Source organism: Chroicocephalus ridibundus, chromosome 1 (genome assembly GCF_963924245.1).
Source record: "Chroicocephalus ridibundus chromosome 1, bChrRid1.1, whole genome shotgun sequence".
Classification (NCBI taxonomy): Eukaryota; Metazoa; Chordata; class Aves; order Charadriiformes; family Laridae; genus Chroicocephalus; species Chroicocephalus ridibundus.
The window spans coordinates 23852105-23866244 of record NC_086284.1 but is presented as its reverse complement, the minus strand read 5'-3'; the positions used below and the strand labels follow the sequence as shown (position 1 = coordinate 23866244).

General features: G+C 39.0%; 1 protein-coding gene across 3 annotated transcripts in view; it reads right to left on the bottom strand.

Annotated features, from left to right (window-relative positions):
- Positions 1-11959, bottom strand: part of TNFRSF19 (TNF receptor superfamily member 19) — a 58359-nt gene extending 46400 nt beyond the window's left edge. The window contains exons 1-3 of one of the 3 annotated variants that reach the window (XM_063331283.1): positions 11730-11959; positions 11501-11588; positions 547-635 (exon numbers count right to left, since the gene is read on the bottom strand). In XM_063331283.1, the coding sequence (XP_063187353.1) occupies positions 547-612 (66 nt within the window). In that variant the 5' untranslated portion in view covers positions 613-635; positions 11501-11588; positions 11730-11959. Of the gene's footprint in view, positions 1-546; positions 636-6559; positions 6680-11500 lie in introns of those variants that run through there. The other 2 variants (XM_063331280.1, XM_063331281.1) reach the window with 2 other exon arrangements.
- Positions 11960-14140: the final 2181 nt, after the last annotated feature.

Genomic DNA, 14140 nt, shown 5'->3' with positions numbered 1-14140 from the left:
TCTTTTCAGAAAGACCAAAGCTTTTTTGATAGCTATGAAGCGTTAATTACCCTTAGCTCTAGAGCTTGTCTCTGCAAGCCAGTGTTGAAGTACGCTTAGTAGGCAATGTAATTGTGTGCTATGCTATGTTCTGTGGATAAATTGAATACTCCAAACTCTTAAACTAAATATATTAGCATACTGTACTAACAGAAGGCCACTGCAAATTGCCTAGAATTCCTGCCATCTCTCTGAAGTGAAGCAGTATTACCTTTACAGCACTATATTCACCTATATTTTTTGCCCTAGTCCAGTTCTTCTTCCATGAAGAGGCTCACAAGGTAAAATGTTTTTAATTCCATGTGAGAAGTAGCAAAAAATTATATAAATCAGTTGACCAAGCTCACTTTTAAACTGACAAAATGCATATGTAATTGTCTGCATACACGTGTTTGAGACTTTTAGTGTTAGCAGTAATGCAGAAAACAAAAGAAACTATTCCTAAGTCTAATACAGTTTTTTTCAACATTCATCCGGGGGGGGTGGGGGGGTAATAATTTAACTTACCAAATATGCTAGTAAAATTACGAGCATCTTCAGTTTGTCTTCTCCTTGTAATCCTTTAGCATCCATTTCTTACAATTAAATCTTTCTCCCTAGACAAAAAAATAAAGGAAAAAAGAAAAATCATTATATTTCACAATCTTGTTTAAATTGCAAAAGTCACAAGTCCATGGTACTTCATGTCATTCAGCATGTCAAAATATGTATCTGTTAATGACATTAAAATATTTCAGATGGACTCCTGGAAGCTAAACAACAAACATACACTTTAAAAATCATGTTCTTTTTTAGATGACAAGGCAACATACACAAAATTTCTATAGCCTTAATTCTCAAAAGGAGAAGAGACTGCTATCAGTCTAGATTAGAGATCAATAAAAAAACCCACAGATTAGACAGAAGTTTTGAGACTTTGCACCTCAGTAGCCTCGAAAAAAAGAGTATCAGGAAAGAATTAAGATTGCTGCTGTTCAATTTTTATATTTTGAATGCTACAGAAATTTAAGACCCGTAATGTTATGAAAAGATTAAGAGAGAACAGTAATACAACAAACATCTCTCTATGCAATATGACAGAAAAGGAGTCCTGCAAATCAAAGTTGACTTCGTTTGATTCAGAGAAGACAAAACAATAAAGCTAAAAGTCTAAAAGCTAAGTGATACAAACTGATTAAATATTAATTGAAATAGTCATGCTGAAATGAAAGGGATCTGGGAGAAAAAAATCCCCATCGCCTTCTTGATTTCATATAATGGTATTCAGTGGAAAAAATAAAATAATTTATATACTTTCTAAATCATTATAGGAGACAAAACTTTACATAAACGTGCAAGTGAAATAAAGACGCAAATGTAACTGAGTTGCTTAGAACTGAATGTCAAGTAACAATTCTAAGTCATATCAATTTATAATCATTATATTCCTTACTAATATTATTGTTAAAATGGAACATAGCACAGTTCTAACATAATTATGACCATCTATAGGATTCTTTATAAGTTTAAATGTATGTTTTATTTTAAATTTTAATATTTACTTTTGCTTGTGAAAATAGATGTGTGACATATCAAAAAAGAAACTGAATATCATAATAATTGTATATTTTTATGTCATTTCATGTAGAATTATCAATACAAACAATATCGATGAGCTGTACTAAGCCTAATGATCTAAAATATGGAGCTGTGGCACAATCTAAACAGTCTGTATTTTTCTGAGCAGGTCACCTGAAGCATGGAAAAATAATGAAAATTAAGAACAGCCTGATTAACTGGCCAGCAGATTCAGTACTTGCCATCTTATTGCAATAAAACTATATTAGCTTTATGCAATGAAGCCACATTCATCATATACATTTTTTCAATATGCAATAACTGGTAGACTTAATATTGTAAAAAAACTTAGTTAGCATATGAAGAATTTATTTAAATCAATCAATATTGAAACAAAGCTAATGATGTATTTTTATGTTTGTAATATTCTAGTTACAATTGGATTAAAAAAACCAAATACCAGCTCTTAACAGAAAGCAGTACAGAATAACAAGCAGTATTAAAAACGTTGCTGGTCATGCTGATAACTCGTATCTCAGCTTTTGGAGTCACCATATCTGTTACACGTTGATCTTATAGCATGTACCTCAAAGATTTTTAGAACATAGAAAGCACATGGAGAAGCATGCTGTATTAAAACACATTTTGTTGACTTAGGTGTGGACATTTTCTTGCACCTGTGAAATATTTTCTATTTAAAAGAAAATCTGCTGCCTTTTTATACTCTTGCCAAATTCAATACCTTCAAACATCAGGACTTCCAAAACCCAGAGTAAATTTCCCAAATCAGGTATTTTAGAATTGCCATCAAACTATTACAGTCTTCTCCAACTCGTCTACACATTTTACTGTGCTTCAAATTTGTAGACTGACCATTGTGCGTATGATGCAATCTCATGCCTTTAGGTCTATGATGTAATACAAGATATCTTCTAGGTAATTTGTCTTTTATAATCATCAGATCTTCAGTAGGTTTAGTAGCACCAAAACATGTTCCAATCATTTCAGTAGACATCTGTAAATGCCTGTGGTATTGTATCATGCAATCATTGTGCTTACCATCTCAGTTCCTACCAAAAAAACCCCAACGACTATAACATACGAGGAAGACATTAACTGGTGTACAATAAAAAATTAACTTATGATTAAGTTGAATATATAAGCAAAAGGTTTATTTTCATGACATTTTGATAAAAATAATGGGAATGGTTAAGGCACATTAATAACTCGTCATATTGAAAGCAAGTCCCGAAGAAGAGATAACTGTGCCAGCTGCTTGTTTCCTGTTTCTGTCTCCAATTTGGTCACAAGCCCTGCTTAAAAAGCAGGCACTGCAGCACTTAATAATAGGTTGCCATTGGGCAAATTTGTTCTCTCTTTATATCAAGTGGCATTACACTGATGTCTGTTGGACACATGCCATTCACCTCATATGCATTCAAGTAAGAAGTAACTATAAGAATTTTTTGCCGCTAAAGTAGAGGAAAATAGACAAAACAGAAGTTCAATACATTTAAACATTATTTGTTCTTATCTGGATACTGATATTTACAATGCTGAGTTGCATTATCCTCATTTTTATTAAATGAAAGAAAACCGTGGACACAGATTCTTGAGATCAGTAAATCATTCCAAATGCATCTTTTTAGGTTAACAGTAATGCGCTTGCCCAAAATACTCACTGAAAAGCAATCATCATTGGTAACGTACTAAACTCAAGATACAGAGCTTCCATTAAGAAATGCGGTTGCATAGTTTTAAGGTTGTGTGGGGCCTACTATGCATATGTATAAAGAGGGCAACATCAAACAGAAAATTGGGAACATGTACTAAATGTAGTGTGGAAGTAAGAACTTCCAACCTTCCAGGGTCCTAGAATCCACTGTCCTCCAACATTTACTCCTATGTTTACTTGCTCTCCTGGGTAGTACTCATCACTCTATTTCAGAGTCTATTTCAGAGTCAGAAAAATATTGCTTCCTCCTTTCCAAAAAAATAAAGTTTCACCATGAACGACAAATCACCTCAAGACTCGAGGCAGCATGATTAAATCATGGCCTACTAGCAGGTTTCTCATACATATAATCATCAAAATTTGAAGTCAATGTCATCCATCTTCCAAGGGAAACTTCAGAAGAGGTGAAGGGTCCCAACTTCGAATTCACTTAACTTTCCTAGATCTTATTAGTTTCCCCTATTTGACTTGACATTCATACTTAACGACTTTTCATGCTGTCTATAATACCGGCAAAGAGTACTCTGAGAAGTTCTGGATGAGAAAAAGAGGGATGAAAATATAATAATGTTATCTTGCCAACAGAGGTCTCTAATATCCAACAAATAGGATCTCAGCTCCCTACTAACCACTCTGTTTCCCACCTGCAGCTGTCAACTGCATGCAATAAAATGACAAGGAGTGGCAGATGGCTTTGGCAGAGTCAGTGCCCCACAGGCAAGAAACAAGAGAAGGGAAAGTACTTACACTGCTGCAATAATAAAGACAAAGGGAAAAAGTTAGGGACAACAACCTCCACTACAGAACTTACACACTGTTATTCTGTCTCATACTTCTAGAATACCTCCCCTTTACACCTTGCCTGAAACCCTTGTACTCTTCCACTTTGTGAAGTAAATGAGATCTTGCCTGACCACATTTGCTCCAACTGCTCATGGGCCACTCCAAGGGTCTATGTGGGGAAAAAAATAATAATACTGTCAGCTAGGCAGCATTCATCACATTAAATATTGTGTTGAATAAATCTATATCTTTCAGAAGCTGCCATACGTTAAATTTGTACAAAATTAGGCAGCTATGAATTTATTTCTAGACTTGTAAAGACAGAGATAGAAGATTAAAGTTGGAACATTGCTGGTAATAAAAAATATTTATATCTATTTTAGGGGCTGAGGGAGGAGAGAAAGGAGATTTACACATAGCCAGGAAATATCTGTGCTCCTTCTGAGTAGCATATGCTTTGCGTTATGTTAGCTGAAGTACCTGACTTTACAGGAATAATGGTGATAATAATTTAACACCCCAAAGAAGCATCTCTACAGTGTCTTCACTATCATATACAGCATTTACAAAATGCATTATATCCCAGTGCCTCAAAAAGGGTATAATAAGCAGAACTTGAGAATGAACCACATAATTCATCCCTGGTTTTGCTACTGACAAGCGATGTTCCAAATCCATGCCAGTAAAATTATGTAAAATAGTTTATCATCCATGTTCTTCAACATATCCAGACTATCATTAATTAGAAACTAGAGTGAAGCACCATAACAAAGGTGCAATGTGGTGACATTTTTCCTACACTTAAATAAAGCTTTTTACAGGATCAGAACCTGTGATTCACACGAGAACTCCTAATCCCATTGAAGTTGATGTGACTATTCATACAAATAATGAATAATTCTCTGTTTCAACATCAAAACTGTGGTAAAAAAAATGTTGCTCCTTTTAAATACATCTCACTCATCACAACTTCTAGGAGACACTAGTTTGCTAGATGAAACCTCAGCATAGAGCTATGTTTTTACATATTTGTACTTAGAGATGTGAATAAAACAAAATGAGAATGCCAATATTAGATTCATATTTCATTTATAACAAAATACACTGTGTGTCTTTTTTCAAAGTAATTTTTAAGAATCATAAATTATAAAGCATTAACACGTAACTATTGCAATGGTGCAATGACAATGTGTTACATTTATCAAGCCACCCTTTAGTGGTTTTGGACAGCATGCAATGTCTTCATTCTCAGCATTCTCTTTTATTAGGATTGCAACTGCAAGTTGTGGAAACTGATATAAAGGTAATTTATTATCTCCTTAACTGACAATTTCAACATGTTATTACTGAACTAATAAAGAAGTTTACTTCTACTTCTAAAAAAAAACCCCACCTTTGCTTATATGGTAAAAAGCTTCCAGTTAATAAACCTAACTTGTTTTACATGTGATGGTGAAGGTGTGCTTGAAGGAGATTATGCAGTAGTTAACAAATCTACCTACCAATTGAATCAATACGCCATTTTTGCTTATACTAAATGCTATTGACCTCCTTTGTTAATTTGATAAAAGCATTCATTTAAGGTAGTTGTAAGTATAAAGGCGGTAAATAGGTATTAAGTATCAAGATATTTCAAGAATATCAGGTAAAGCTTTCAGTCCAAGGTCAGGTCAATGGAGACAGACATCAGAAAAGGAAGTCAAACAACCAAAGGCTTTTCAACAGAACCATAATTGTGTCTTTTCAACCCCTTACCAGTCAAGAGAAAAAGTTACTAGCTCCTGTTCCTTCAACTCCAGCTCCAAAATTGTTTGGAGCGAACAGCAACTTATTTATGCAGTAGACACGAGAAGAGCTTGAGAACAAGAAAGACCGACTTTCAAGGGCTTTTTGTTCGCGGCACTCGGGACCGGGGAGGAGGGAGTTACTCCCGGGCTGTCGAGATCTGCAAAACCCAGCAACATCAGCTGCGAGTCTCTTTGGCTGCGCGGTGCCCCTCGTACCCACCGTGGGACGCCTCGGGGACGGTTAGAGAACGGCAGAGCTGGAGCCATCCCGGAGAGGAAGGGACCCAGCGGAACCCCCCCCCTCCGCCTCCCCTCCCTCCTCCCCCGCAGCCTCCGCTTTCCGCGGAGGGTCGTTCCCATCATCTCTCCCGCCGCTCCCTACGCGCAACGGCAAGGCAGAGCGGGTCGGTGCCCGGCGGGGCTACGGCCACTGTCAGGTCAGCGCCCAGCCAGGCCGGTGCCCCGGGAGGAAGCTGCGCGGATCCCCGGGGAGAGGAGGCGCCTTTGCTTTCCCCTCCGTGGCCGCCCCGCGCCGCGCACCCGCGCCTCAGAGCCTCCCTCCTGCCCGAGGAAGGGGCGCCCCTCTGAGGGAAGGGGAGGGCCAGGCACGCTGCGAGGCGGAGGGGATCGCGCCCGTCCGGATCTCCCACGCACCCACCTGCCACGCCGCGGCCTCCTGGCCGCCCCCGGCCGCTCGCCGCCGAGCAGCGCTCGCCCGGCGCCCGCTCCCTCCTTCAGCTCCCCCGGCTGCGGCTGCGGCTCGCCCCGTCACCCCGGCAACGCCGCGCCGCGCCGCGCCCCGCCCTCCTCCGCTGGGGGGGCCGGGCTCAGGTGACCGCAGGCAGCCAATCGGCGGAGCCTCCGGCCCACGTGCCCCGTGGCCAGGAGACGCACGCCCGCGGAGGCAGCCGCGGGAGGGAGGGGCCGCGCGGCCGAGGGCGGTTGGGCGGCGGCCGTTGGGCGTCGCGCGGGACCCGCGGCGGGAGCGGCCGTTATTGGCCGCCGCCTCAGGGGGCGGGAGAGGCCTCGTCCTCTGTGAGGGGCTGCCCGCCTCCGCCCTTAGCTCTCCTCCCTGCCGGCAGATCGCGCCTGGTGGTGAGTGGTGGGGTGTGTCTTGTACTAGTGGTGCCGAGCCAGGGTGAACCGCAAATGAGGCACTCGGGTCCCTTTTATCCTACCAGGAGGGTGGTGGAGACTCGCTGTGCACACCTAGGTGGTTCATTGTGGGCTGCGGCTGCCACGCTGTCTCCGGAGGCAGCCTGGGCTTGGGGGGCTGCAGCCTTGGTGTGGCTGATCTCCCTCAGTAGGAGCCCAGGCTTATAAGTGCTTATGGCTGCCTAGCCACAGACATTTGGGCTGCTGTTGAATGGCTTGGCCAAAACCCTTTGCTGCCATTCAGAGAATGAGTGTAAAAGGAGTCCTTGTAACTCGCCAAACTCCTTTCTGCCTATTCCACCCAAAGAGCATGATGGAGGATGACAATGCACTGCAAAATTCTCTCCAAAGTACTTGAGTAGCTTTTTTTCCTGCTAGCTCAGAATCTGAAATGTTTTTCAGTTCTGCAGGTAACAAGTTACCCAGCTATAAGCATACAGTCAATACCAAATGGGAGTTTAGAAATCCAGCTCTTCACAGAGAATAAATTGTTCAGTCATTAGAAAGGGTGTACTTTACTGCTACGTAGTGTGACATAAATGCGGAGTTTTCCTGAAGTTAGTGATGCTCCGACATTGGTAAAACCAATCTTGGAGACCCTGGTGAAAGAACTGCTATCACAGGGATTTCAGGTCATTAGTTTTACTTCTAATGAAAAGGTTAATGATACCACTACAGTCTAGACAATTGTATGCGTACACTGGGAACTGAGTCAGGTTCTGAAGAGAATGAACCAATGGCTATACTTGTCAGTAAAGCATTTTCAAGTAAACAGAATTTTTGTGAGCTTCTCACAGATAAAATTTTGGAGTTCACCAACCATGTGGACTTGTATAAAAACAAGTAGCGCTTACTGCAATACAGCAAGATGTCTGTGAAGAGACAAATGGTTGCTGCAAAACTAGTTGTTTTCAATTTAAAAAAAAATTAACTAACTCAGAATTTATAGGGATTTTCTTGTAACTATCTTATAAAGGGCCTTCAAAGGAGAGTTTTGCTTCAGGACCCTTGCCAGAAGGAGCTCTGCAAGAGCCTGGAATTTCTGTGAGGAATGGCATGCTGCAGCGCAACGGCAGCGCATCTGTTGTGAAAGGCAGCTGCTGCACAGCACTGAGCATGCTACATCCTCTTGCTGTTTACAGACAACTGTTTTGTATGTTATCTGTTTTCTGTAGACACCAGTGAAATGCATTGCCTGAGTTTTTCTTAGTAGAGTCATCACGGGTGTTTCAGATACTCGTTTTAAAGTAGTATAGTTAGACATAATAGATGTATTAAAACATACCAGAGTTCTTAAAGTGTTGACTAAACACTGATGATTACCATATAAAGAAACGTTAAGACTTTCTCATCAGACAGGGGGTTACTATGCCAATGAATTAAGAGCAATGTGTAGTCTGTAACACTGAAACTTAAACGTTTAACTCCCTGTTGTAGCATGTAAAATATTTTCTCTAAAGGTAAAATGTATGAGTTAATTCCCTTCATCATTGAAAGATGTTGGAAATGCCAGGGTTTCTTTTGTTTTAAATCATGATGCTTCTTCTAAGGAAATGGAAGAAGTGAACTGTTAGAGCAACTAGTATAGATGCAAGATTCTCATTACAGTAGAGAAAGCAGAAAAGAAATATTTGGAAAGTAGTTTCAGCTGACCCCTTTGATAAGACTAAGTTGCGTGACATATCTGATGTGGAAGCAGAAATTGTACAGCAATAGGAAGTTGTTATCTCCATATCTCAAATGCTAACACAGTTCCCCCAGTCAACTGTGAGATAGATCTAGTCTTGTTATGACAGCTGTTGGAAACTAATGTCAGTATAACTGTGCAGTATCTTTTGATAGTCTTAACTATTACAAACCTTAAAATATGCTTATGATGTTATCTAAGGCACACTGTTTGGAAATGGTTCTATTTATAATCAGAAATTGCTCAAGCTATTTTAATAAATAAATAATATACTTGTGAGTTTCCTAGTCTGATTTGCTTGAAAAAGCATTGTGAACTTTTTTCTTTCTGAAGACTTAAGCCTGAGGATTAATTAATGTTTATACAGCACTTTGTAAAAGCAAAGTTGCAAGTGCCAAGAATTATTATTATTTAATCTTTAAAAATCAGATCAATGAAAGACTAAACTGTCAGAGAAGTGCTATTTAAAATAACAAAAATGCTGAAAATCCTCTCCCCACCCCTTAAATATGTCCCACTGTGCTTTCATTTCAGTCTCACATACAGACAAGCAAAGATATTTTTTCAGTTTAAATGGGTTAATACCCATCTGTGTTTAAATATGTGGGATGATTATCTAAAATCTTAAGGACTTTCTACAAAATGAAAAAAAAATCTTTTATTTCTGGAATGCATTTCTAGGGACTAAATATTGCAAATATTTTTATATGGAAGTCCTACTCATAAGTGTAATCTATCTGATTAATCAGTGTTACTTCTGTGTGCAGCTTTACCCATTTGTGTGAAGGGTCAGATCCTTATAGTTTAATTGTATTAGACTCACATACTTATTTTGACTTCTGAGGAAAAAGAATCCTTACATTATTTTTTAAATTTGCTTCTCTCTCTTCTTTACAGCAAACAGAGGCATGGTTTAGAAATAATTTTCCTCAGAAAATAAATGTACATGTTAGAAAACTAGCAACAAGCAAGAGAAGACTGGAAAGGTAGAGGAGATCATCGAGGAAGTATAGAATTAATAAATAAACCCATCTTTTCAGGGTTACAGAAACATGTTTTAGTACATCATTGTAATTTCAGAAAAAATACTGAATTTTGTGTTGGCTATGCCTTAAACAATATTCTTCCTTGACAGCTATATGCATATTATTCATGCAGTGCTAATTACTTTCCTTATAATGTAATTGACTTGTTAAGTCAGAATATGAATTAATTGGTGGCATAGAAAAGTAAATGATACCAAGTCAGGCCTACTTAATCTCTGTCTGGCATACTATCTCTTGATATTCAGTAAATTTAAAATTTATATATACAAATGTACTTTTAATTAGAAGAAGCAAAGTTTGCAGACTGACTAATGAAAGCCGACTACATTTATCTGGAAGTGTTGATAACTTAATCTTATTCAGATGCAAGCAGACTGTTAAAATTTGAGTTTGCATGTTACTGTCATGCATACTGAAATATGAACATCTTGAGGGTCCTATGGACTGATTAAACCTCTTAAAGAATAGCTTTCAAACAATGCTTAACAGCTATCAGTTATGTTGACTTTTAGTTGCAATTTGTTAATAAACAGATGTACTTAAAATTTATATACACTTAAATGTAGATTTAAGAATATATGTCTAAAGTCAGTATTTCAGAAGAACTCACTATCCACCATTAAGAATAGATTTTCAAAGAGCTCAGTGCCTGGAATGTTGAACTTCTTTGCAAGTCTGGCCCCAATTATGGGTTCTAAGTTCTTCTGAAAATCTAAATTATATTTAAATACCTACAGAAGGAGCTCGAGTCTTATTTTAACAGACTGGCTCCAGCTGCAGGCACGGAACGCTCATGGATTTGGCCCAAACTCGCCCAAAAACCTGGCCCTTTAAAACTGCAAATGTATAGTGAATAATCCTAATGTTCTAATGATTGTTCCTTTATAATGAATTTCTGGAGTAGATGTCTTACATTTTTTTAAACACGGTACGTGTTCATAAATTTGAATTTGAGGAACAGAATACAAAATAGTGTGAATGAAAATTGCTTCACTGAAAAAGGAGCAAAACTTCCATGAAGTTCAGCAAAACCAGGTGTTCGCTCTGAATAAGCTTAAGATTTCTTTAATTTCTTTATTAAAATGTCTTAAAGGAATCTTCTATAATCAGATTAAAATGGTACTTTATTATCAAGATTTCTTTTCAGATGGCATGGTTGAACTATCATCTCTTCAATCTTGAAACGAAACCATTTCCCTTTTGTATGTAAGGATGGTAAAAGTTTAGTTCTAATAACTTGTGGAAGAGGAGATTTTTTTCATCTCAAGTATGGAACTATTAGGATTAAAAGTGTTACTTGAAGAAGTCACAGTTTAATAAAAGCACTGAGAGCAAATAAAGTATGTACAGTATGAAAGAAATACAGTTGGTCTTTTCTTAGAAAATAAATGCTCCCCTAAGTCACGTAACGCTTGTATTCGAACATAACTTCACAAAACTACAGGCAGTAGGTATGAGCAGTGCACACCAAAATCTTATATACCCCAAAAATATTGAAAAAAAATTGTTTTTTCTTCAGTTTTCAATTGTCTATATATTCTAGACAGTCTACTCTCAACATAATTCTGAGTTGCAAATAAAATGCTGCATAAATTATATATAATCTTTCAATTTTTGTACACACAGTGATGTGTAGTATTACTGTTTATGTGAGCTTTATAATTTCTTAAAATCTTGCAAACAAAACTGAAAAAAATACAAAATCCAGTACCTGTTATCTGATGATGTTTTCCAGTGCCCAGGCTTTCTGCAGCTTAATTTCACACTGCCAGAGCTTCTGTATTAAATGCTTTTACCTCCTTAAAAAAAAAAAAAAAGTATGTCAGCACAAGCCCAGACGAAACTCCAAATCCGGGAAAATAAAATTAACCATGCAGATCAAAGGCAGACGAGCACTGAGACCAAATGCCTGTAATCTGATCAGTGATCAGTTGCCATACATCAAAGGCAGTGCTTTGGAGAGGAAAAAAAAGCTCCTTTTCCAGCAGGTAGTTGCACTCTTAAATTCTGCCTTTCAGTACTCTGGTTCTTTTGTTAAAAATCGATCCCTAGCCTTTTTTCCCCCTTTCCTTGCTTGTGCTGGGAGAACGCGCACGATTCTGAAACGCTTGGAGTTGAGTGGCTGGATCTGTAGCTTTTGAGTTCCCAAGCTGTGTTGTGGATTGTGTGTTGGAAGCTTTCCCCAGTGCCAGCGGGTTCCGCTTTATCCCTTTCATCTCGCTGAGCTGCAGATCCCATGACATCATTCGATGCTGTGGGACTGGTTAGAGAGCTATAATACAGCCTGTGGGGGAATACAGCTAAAGAGCAACAAGAGTTTGCATGATTTCTAATCGGGTTAGTCCATTGTAACAAACCTAAGGCTCACTTCAAAGTTTTCCTTACATTAAAGTTTCCTCCCAAGAAGGGAGAATAGTGTAGCTATAAGATTTTCTTAAAAAGATGCTTTATAATTTTGTCTGCAACAGGAAGTTGCAATTTTCCATAAAGTTCTGGGTCAGTTTGCAAGGCAGCTGTAATACATGACAGAAAACTACTTTTGTTTCTCTCTTCATTGAGATTTGGAGACGAGGAAATGATGTATTTTGTGCACTGGAATTGGTTTTTTGCACTGGCAAAATCAAGCACAATGGAGCATGCTCTCAGTCCCTGATTCATGTCTTGCTACTTTCTGTGTGGTGGCCTTTTGCAAATCATTTTATTTGAGCCTGATTCATCTGTGGCTCATGATTCCTTTACGTAAATGAGCTGTAAAGCTGCCATAAGGAACTCTCAGAAGCTTTTTAGTGTAAAGGCATTTTTTAGCTGGGGTAGATTCAGAGTGGTTTTCATTGAGCTGTCAGCAGAGGGAGGCTTTTGGGGGAGTAAAAGTATATTGACAGACATTCTCCATGCTGCTGCAGTTCAGAGACACAAGAATTGTTGGAGGGTCCTGCGCAGCCCTGGAAAGCAAGGGAATTCTCAAGGCTCTGGGACTTGCACTGTTTCGGTACAGAGGAAATGCAGAAGAAACGTAACAATTTCTTTTTCTCTGATCTGAAGCAAGGTTAGCTTTTGGCACAAAGATTAATTCATCCGTCTATACTTCAGCTGTTAATAAAACATACAAATATCAAGCAGGATGGCTTTTAGGATAATCAGCCATATTGAAGATATCACTGAAGTTCTCATAACTGTATACCCCATACTTTGGGCATACCACAAGTGCAGATGAAAGTGATAGAAGCATGTCAACTGGTAGCCATTGGTAGACTCCTGCAAATATTTCCACGCTGAGTAACTGAGAATTCATTTAAGAGGCAAAAGTAAAAAGAGGAAATATGCTAGTCACAGTTGCCTTGAGCATTAAAACCAAAAGTAAACAATCAGCAGATAATGGGTACTGCATAGTCGAGTGCCAGAGCGATAAAGTAAGTGTCCTGTTGATATTCCGCATTCTGTACCTCGTTTGGGGGCTGCAGCCTCCTCCTTGTCGCCGCTGTCCCCTGCCAGCCACAGGGCGGGCTCCCCGCCTTCGGCAGCTCGGGGTGAGCCGGGCCCTCGCCGCCCAGCCCGCCCCAGCTCGCTGCCCGCCGCCCCTCCGGGGTGCTCCGGCTGCACTCGGTAGATTAGGGAGCCTTCTGCTGGTGGGATGATGTACTGTGGGCAGCACTGGCACGGTAGTGAGCACTGTGCTTCATAGTGATGGTAATTAACGTTTCCAGAAAGCTTTGAGATCCTTATAAGGGGTGCTAGAGAATGTAATTTTGTTGTTAGTTGGACATAGTTTAAATACTGTTTTGGATCATCTATCCAGGTAGGCCTTTGGGGGATGTTCTGGTAATTGAGATGGAGAGGTGTTGCAGGTACAAAGGAGTATCATCCAGGTAATGAATTCGACTTTCAGGAATACACTGCTGGAAAAATATGTAAACAAACCATAAATTTCTCTCTTTCTCTAATTTCCACTTCCATCTATTATAAATAAAAGAAAATTATCCAGGCTGCTTACTTCTATTTTAACATTAATTTGCACTCTTCTGACATACACCTTCCCCCTACTCACTAGGAGATTTTTTGATAACAGTCCATTTGTCGCTTTCATGGTAAAACTGGAAATTTCCTTTGGAAATTTCCTGGAAATGCTTATGTTGAAATAAAGTTTACAGATGAGCTGTGTAGCCCTGAAATAACACTTTTCTGTTAATTTCAAAAGTGCTTTTCTTTAAGAACAATGCTGTTCACAGAAAGCACCTTTTAGTTCTCTGGATTTTAAGCAAAAGCAAGTCCTGAAGGTCTATTAGAGGTCTTTGATCTTTCTTTTGTACATATGAAAAAGAGAAGTAAGGTTAATTATTACCAATTTAACCTT